General features: G+C 47.8%; 1 protein-coding gene and 1 pseudogene across 2 annotated transcripts in view; one reads left to right on the plus strand and one right to left on the minus strand.

Annotated features, from left to right (window-relative positions):
- sipa1 (signal-induced proliferation-associated 1) overlaps positions 1-3,008 on the plus strand; it is a 103,783-nt gene extending 100,775 nt beyond the window's left edge. For both annotated transcript variants that reach the window (XM_087983770.1, XM_087983771.1), the window contains exon 16: positions 2,842-3,008. In XM_087983770.1, coding sequence (XP_087839896.1) covers positions 2,842-2,874 — 33 coding nt within the window. In that variant the 3' untranslated portion in view covers positions 2,875-3,008. The remainder of the gene's footprint in view (positions 1-2,841) is intronic.
- The window catches only part of LOC148136199 (uncharacterized), a 104,510-nt pseudogene extending 99,267 nt beyond the window's left edge, over positions 1-5,243 (minus strand).
- Between the last annotated feature and the right edge of the window lie 1,655 nt (positions 5,244-6,898).

Consider the following 6,898-nt stretch of genomic DNA (forward strand, 5'->3'; position numbering starts at 1 on the left):
GCCCTCAGGTTTGAAAGGTGCATTTAAACTGGAATTGGTGAGTTAATGTTGTGCATCCTTGAGATAGTACATACTGCTATCACTGTATGTCAACAAAGGATCGAGTGAATATTTAAGATTGTGAATGGGATAGCAACAAAGCAAGCTGCCATGACCTGCGTTGTATCAAGCTCTTCGAGTTTGTTGGAGATGCACCTATCCAGTAGAGAGTGTTCCATCACAAAACTAACTTATGCCTTATAGATGGCAGATAGGCTTTAGGGAGTTAGGAATCGAATTATTTGCCACAGAATCCCCAGTCACTCACCTGGTCTTATAGTCACAGTATTACTTGTTGGGTCCAGTTCAGCTTCTAGTCAATAGCAATCTCCAGGATATTGACAGTCAGGGATTCAGCAATGGTGAAAGTGAGGACTGCAGATGCTGGAGATTAGAGTCGAGAGTGTGGTGCTAGAAAAGCACAGCAGGCCAGGCAGCATCCGAGCAGCAGGAAAATCGACGTTTCGGGCAAAAGCCCTTAATCAGGAATGAGGCTGAGAGTCTCGGGTGGCTAGATTTAAAAAAAGGGATTCAGCAGTGGTAATGCTTTTGACCATAAAAGGGAGATAAATTCTCTCTTGTTGGAAATGGTCATCACTTGGCATTTGGTGCAATTGTCACTTGCCAATCGTCAGCCTAAGCCTGGATATTGTCCTGCTCTTGCTTCATTGTCAGAGGAGTCTCAAATGGTGCTGAATACTATGCAAACATTAACAAAAATGCCCAGTTATGACCTTGTGATAGAGGGAAGGACATTAGTGAAGCTGCTGTCGATGTTTGGGTCTAGGACACCACCCTGAGGAACTCTACAGTGATGTCCTTGGACTGAGGTGATTGAGCTCAGAAAACCAAACCTTTATGCGAGGCATGACTTCAACCAGTAGAGAGTTCCCCTCTAATTCTCGTTGATTTCAGTTCTGCTCGAGCTCCTTGATTCGTAACAATCTACACTGAGTAAAATAATGCCTTGATGTCAAAGGCAGTCACTCTCACTTCACCTCTTGACTTCAACTCTTCTGCCCATATTTGGGGAGAAAGTGAGGACTGCAGATGCTGGAGATCAGAGCTGAAAATGTGTTGCTGGAAAAGCGCAGCAGGTCAGGCAGCATCCAAGGAGCAGGAGAATCGGCTCATGCCCGAAACGTCGATTCTCCTGCTCCTTGGATGCTGCCTGACCTGCTGCGCTTTTCCAGCAACCCATTTTCTGCCCATATTTGGACCAAGATAAGGACTGAGTGGCCCTGTTGGAACCCAAGTTAAGCATAAGTGAGCAAGTATAAGTGCTGCTTGATAACACTGGTGCTGACAATTTCCATTGTCTTGAAGATTGGGAGTAGATTGATGAGGCAGGAATTGTCCTAATTGGATGTTTTTCTGATTCCGCTCAAAAGGACCGGGAGACAAAGGATGGAGTATTTATGTTGCAGCTTAATATGCTTTGACCACATTTGAGCACCACATTTTGGAAGTGGCACAACACAGATTCATCAGAATGAAAACTCAGTCATAGAATCATACAGCACCATGACAGACCCTTCGGTTCAACCAATCCATGCTAAACATAATCCTAAACTAAACTAAACTAGTCCCATCTGCCTCCTCCTGGCTCATATCCCTCCAAATCTTTCCTATTGATGTACTTTTCCAAATGCCTCTTAAACATTGTAATTTTCCCCATCCACTACTTACTCAGGAAGTTCATTCCACATGCAAACCACCCTCTGTGGGAAAAAAAAGCCTCTCATGTCTTTTTTAAGCCTCTCTCCTCACTTTAAAAATGTGCCCCCTAGTCTTGAAATCTCCCATCCCAGGGAAAAAAACACTACCATTAAATCCATTTATACCCCTCATAATTTAGTCAAATGAGTAAAATGATGAGGCTATTATAGAGTTGGCTTCCAATTCTTTGAACAGAGAAGATTTGAGTGTTTTAAATAACGAAAAGATTTTGAAGGGTCAAACAGGAGAAACAATTGCCTCAAGTAAGATGGTGTAGTTTTAAAATTAGTCTGTTCAGGATTGATGTCAGGAAGCACTTAGTCAATCAAAAAATGGTGGAAATCTGTTTTCCCAAAACAATGTTGTATGTAGAACTCATATAAAAATTTCATGACTGAGAAAGATAGATTTTATTTTGGTTAAAGTATTAATGGTTACAGAACCGAAGCAGGGAATGGAGTCAAGGCATGGATCAGCATTGATTGTATTGTAACGAGGCTGAAAGACCACCTGTAACCCCATTTTGCTTTTGATGGGATGGTAGAGTATGGATTCTCAATGCCATGCGAACTCAAATTTCTGATCTTCTGGGTACATGTCTATGTCTTCACCAAAGTGCTTTTCTCTGGTGATTATCATGTGAAAAGCTGCACATGGTAAGATTAGGGCAGGCAGCTTCATCCTGCGGAGAAGAAACTGATGGCAATGCCTCCTGAGTCATGGAGGGAACAAACTCTGTCAGGATGTACCTTGCTGATTATGAGTCTGCGTCCTCCATCTCCTTCAATGCTGAAAAAGTACATGCATGTGGATTGCAAATGAGCTGTGATGCACCCCGTGATGGAATAACATATCAGAAGTCTCACACTTCTCTTAAGATTAAATTATTCTATTTATGAGTAGACGAATGTTCTGAATATGGGTGGGATATGCTAGGCTTCTAGGGAGAAACTAATGATGGGATAATATCACTGGTGGGGGAGGAATTTTGAGAGGGTCAGGGATTGTGCATGAGGGGGGATAATGTGCCATTATGTATCTGCTAGTTCCTGTTTGATCTTGTCATTTCTCTTTATTTTGCAGATGACAATCCAGGAGGGGGATTCACCATCGTGACGATTAACCCTGGTCTCTCTGACTGCAGAGATTAACTGTGATCCCTCTCACCATTGAGGATTAACTGTGGCCTCATTAACTGATTGGACATTCTCTATACCAATTACTGTGCAATAAACACACTATTCACTCGCTGCACCACACCTCAGTTTCATTCAGTCTCTTGAACACAATGATTGCAGGTAATTTTTCACCCACTGGATGCATCCCAGCTGGGAAGAAAGGATTAATCTAGAGGTGGTGGTGAGTTTGGAGATGCAACAATTAACCTTTGGCATCATTGTGAGTTTGGAGCTACCAGGATTAATCTTGGGGTGGGAGTGAGTTTGGAGGTGCATATCAGGCATAAACCATAAGACAATATAATAAAGGCGCAGGATTAGACCAGTCTGCTCTGCCACTCAATCATTGCCGATATGTTTCTCAACCCTACTCTGCTGCCTTCTCCCCATGTCCTTTGATTCCCTTACTAATCAAGAAATTAAACATATGACTAGCAAACGAATTGGCTACAGGAGTAGGACATTTGACCACTCAAGTCCGCTCAATCTCTCAAGAAGAGCGTGGGGAGACCTAATTACACTAGATTCCTGTCCAGTTCTGACAACCTTTTACCTCTTGGTTTGTCAAGGATTTGTCATTCTTTGCCATTAAAATATGATTCCAAGCCACCTCTCAGTCAGATGGTCATATATTCCAGAGGACTAAGAAAAAAACCCAGTCCAATGTATCGAGTGCAGTAGTGAGTGCGTGCCCAACTCATAGAAGATCAGAACTGAGGGATGCCTCACTGTTGAAAGGTCAGTACGGAGTGAGTGCCTCATTGTTGGAAGGTCAGTACGGAGGGAGTGCCTCACTGCTGGAAGATCAGTACGGAGGGAGTGCCTCACTGTCGGAAAGTCAGTACTGAGGGAGTACCTCACTGTTGGAAGGTCAGTACTGAGGGAGTGCCTCACGGTTGGAAGGTCAGTACTGAGGGAGTGCCTCACTGTTGGAAGGTCAGTACGGAGCGAGTGCCTCACTGTCGGAAGGTCAGTACTGAGGGAGTGCCTCACCTTTTGAATGTCAGTACGGAGGGAGTACCTCACTGTTGGACGGTCAGTACGGAGGAAGTGCCTCACTGTTGGAAGGTCAGTACAGAGGGAGTGCCTCACTATTGGAAGGTCAGTACGGAGGAAGTGCCTCACTGTTGGAAGGTCAGTACGGAGGGAGTGCCTCACTGTTGGAAGGTCAGTACTGAGGGAGTGCCTCACTGTTGGAAGGTCAGTACGGAGCGAGTGCCTCACTGTCGGAAGGTCAGTACTGAGGGAGTGCCTCACCTTTTGAATGTCAGTACGGAGGGAGTACCTCACTGTTGGACGGTCAGTACGGAGGGAGTGCCTCACTGTCGGAATGTCAGTACGGAGGGAGTGCCTCACCTTTGGAAAGTTAGTACAGAGGGAGTGCCTCACTATTGGAAGGTCAGTACGGAGGAAGTGCCTCACTGTTGGAAGGTCAGTACGGAGGGAGTGCCTCACTATTGGACGGTCAGTACTGAGGGAGTGCCTCACTATTGGAAAGTCACTAAGGAGGGAGACCCTCACTATTGGAAGGTCAGTACGGAGAGTCCCTCACTGTTGGAAGGTCAGTACAGAGGATTTGCCTCACTATTCGAAGGTCAGTACGGAGGGAGTCCCTCACCATTGGAAATTCAGTACGGATGGAGAGTCTCACTTTTGGAAGGTCAGTGCGGAGGGAGTGCCTCACGATTGGAAGGTCAGTACAGAGGGAGTGTCTCACTGTTGGAAGGCCACTACGGAAGATGTGCCTCATTGGTGGAATGTGAGTACAGAGGGAGTACCTCACTGTTGTCAGGTCAGTATGGAGGGTGTGCCTCAATGTCGGAAGGTCAGTAATGAGGGAGTGCCTCACTGTTGGAAGGTCAGTACAGAGGGAGTGCCTCACTGTCGGATGGTCAGTATGGATGGAGTGCCTCACTATTGGAAGGTCATTACTGAGAGTCCCTCCCTGTTGGAAGGTCAGTACAGAGGGAATGCCTCACTGTTGGAAGATCAGTACTGAGGGAGTGCCTCACTATTAGAAGATCAGTCCTGAGGGAGTGCCTCACTGTTGTCAGGTCAGTACGGAGGGTGTGCCTCATTGTCGGAAGGTCAGTACAGAGGGAGTGCCTCACTGTCGGATGGTCAGTACGGATGGAGTGCCTCACTATTGGAAGGTCATTACTGAGAGTCCCTCCCTGTTGGAAGGTCAGTACAGAGGGAATGCCTCACTGTTGGAAGATCAGTACTGAGGGAGTGCCTCACTATTAGAAGATCAGTCCTGAGGGAGTGCCTCACTGTTGTCAGGTCAGTACGGAGGGTGTGCCTCATTGTCGGAAGGTCAGTACAGAGGGAGTGCCTCACTGTCGGATGGTCAGTACGGATGGAGTGCCTCACTATTGGAAGGTCATTACTGAGAGTCCCTCCCTGTTGGAAGGTCAGTACAGAGGGAATGCCTCACTGTTGGAAGGTCAGTACGGAGGGAATGCCTCACTGTTGGAAGATCAGTACTGAGGGAGTGCCTCACTATTGGAAGATCAGTCCTGAGGGTGTGCCTCAGTATTGGAAGGTCAGTACGGAGGGAGTGCCTCACCTTTGGAAAGTTAGTACAGAGGGAGTGCCTCACTGTCGGAAGGTCAGCAGGGAGGGAGTGCCTCATTGTTGGAAGGTCAGTAGGAAGGGTGTGCCTCACAATTGGAAGGTCAGTACGGAGGGAGTGCCACACTGTTGGAACGTCAGGATGGAGGGAGTGCCTCACTGTTGGAATGCCAGTACGGAGAGATTGCCTCTCCTTTGGAAAGTTAGTACAGAGGGAGTGCCTCACTGACGGAAGGTCAGCAGGGAGGGTGTGTCTCATTATTGGAAGGTCAGTACTGAGGGAGTGTCTCACTGTTGGAAGATCAGTACGGAGGGAGTGCCTCACTGTTGGAAGGTCAGTACGGAGGGAGTGCCTCACTATTGGAAGGTCAGTATGGAGAGTCCCTCACCGTTGGAAGGTCAGTACGGAGGGAATGCCTGACGGTTGGAAGGTCAGTACGGAGAGTCCCTCACTGTTGGAAGGTCAGTATGGAGGGAGTGCCTCACTGTTGAAAGGTCAGTACGGAGAGTCCTTCACCTTTGGAATGTCAGTACAGAGGGAGTGCCTCACTATTGGAAAGTCACTACGGAGGGGGTCCCTCACTATTGGAAGGTCAGTACGGAGAGTCCCTCACCTTTGGAATGTCAGTACAGAGGATGTGCCTCACTATTCGAAGGTCAGTACGGAGGGAGTCCCTCACCATTGGAAATTCAGTACGGATGGAGAGTCTCACTTTTGGAAGGTCAGTGTGGAGGGAATGCCTCACTATTGGAAGGTCAGTACAGAGGGAGTGCCTCACTGTTGGAAGGCCACTACGGAAGATATGCCTCATTGTTGGAATGTGAGTACAGAGGGAGTGCCTCACTGTTGTCAGGTCAGTACGGAGGGTGTGCCTCAATGTCGGAAGGTCAGTACGGAGGGAGTGCCTCACTGTTGGAAGGTCAGTACGGAGGGAGTGCCACACTGTCGGATGGTCAGTACTGAGGGAGTGCCTCACCTTTGAATGTCAGTACGGCGGGAGTGCCCCACTGTTGTCAGGTCAGTACGGAGGGTATGCCTCATTGTCGGAAGGTCAGTACGGAGGGAGTGCCTCACTGTTGGAAGGTCAGTAATGAGGAAGTGCCTAACTGTTGGAAGGTCAGTACGGAGGGAGTGCCACACTGTCGGATGGTCAGTACTGAGGGAGTGCCTCACCTTTGAATGTCAGTACGGCGGGAGTGCCCCACTGTTGTCAGGTCAGTACGGAGGGTATGCCTCATTGTCGGAAGGTCAGTACGGATGGAGTGCCTCACAGTCGGAAGGTCAGTACGGATGGAGTGCCTCACTATTGGAAGGTCATTACTGAGAGTCCCTCCCTGTTGGAAGGTCAGTACGGAGGGAATGCCTCACTGTTCGAAGATCAGTACTG

The sequence above is a fragment of the Chiloscyllium plagiosum genome, unplaced genomic scaffold, assembly GCF_037043375.1.
Source record: "Chiloscyllium plagiosum isolate Xiang-an unplaced genomic scaffold, Cpla_swu_hap1 HiC_scaffold_46, whole genome shotgun sequence".
Taxonomy (NCBI): Eukaryota; Metazoa; Chordata; class Chondrichthyes; order Orectolobiformes; family Hemiscylliidae; genus Chiloscyllium; species Chiloscyllium plagiosum.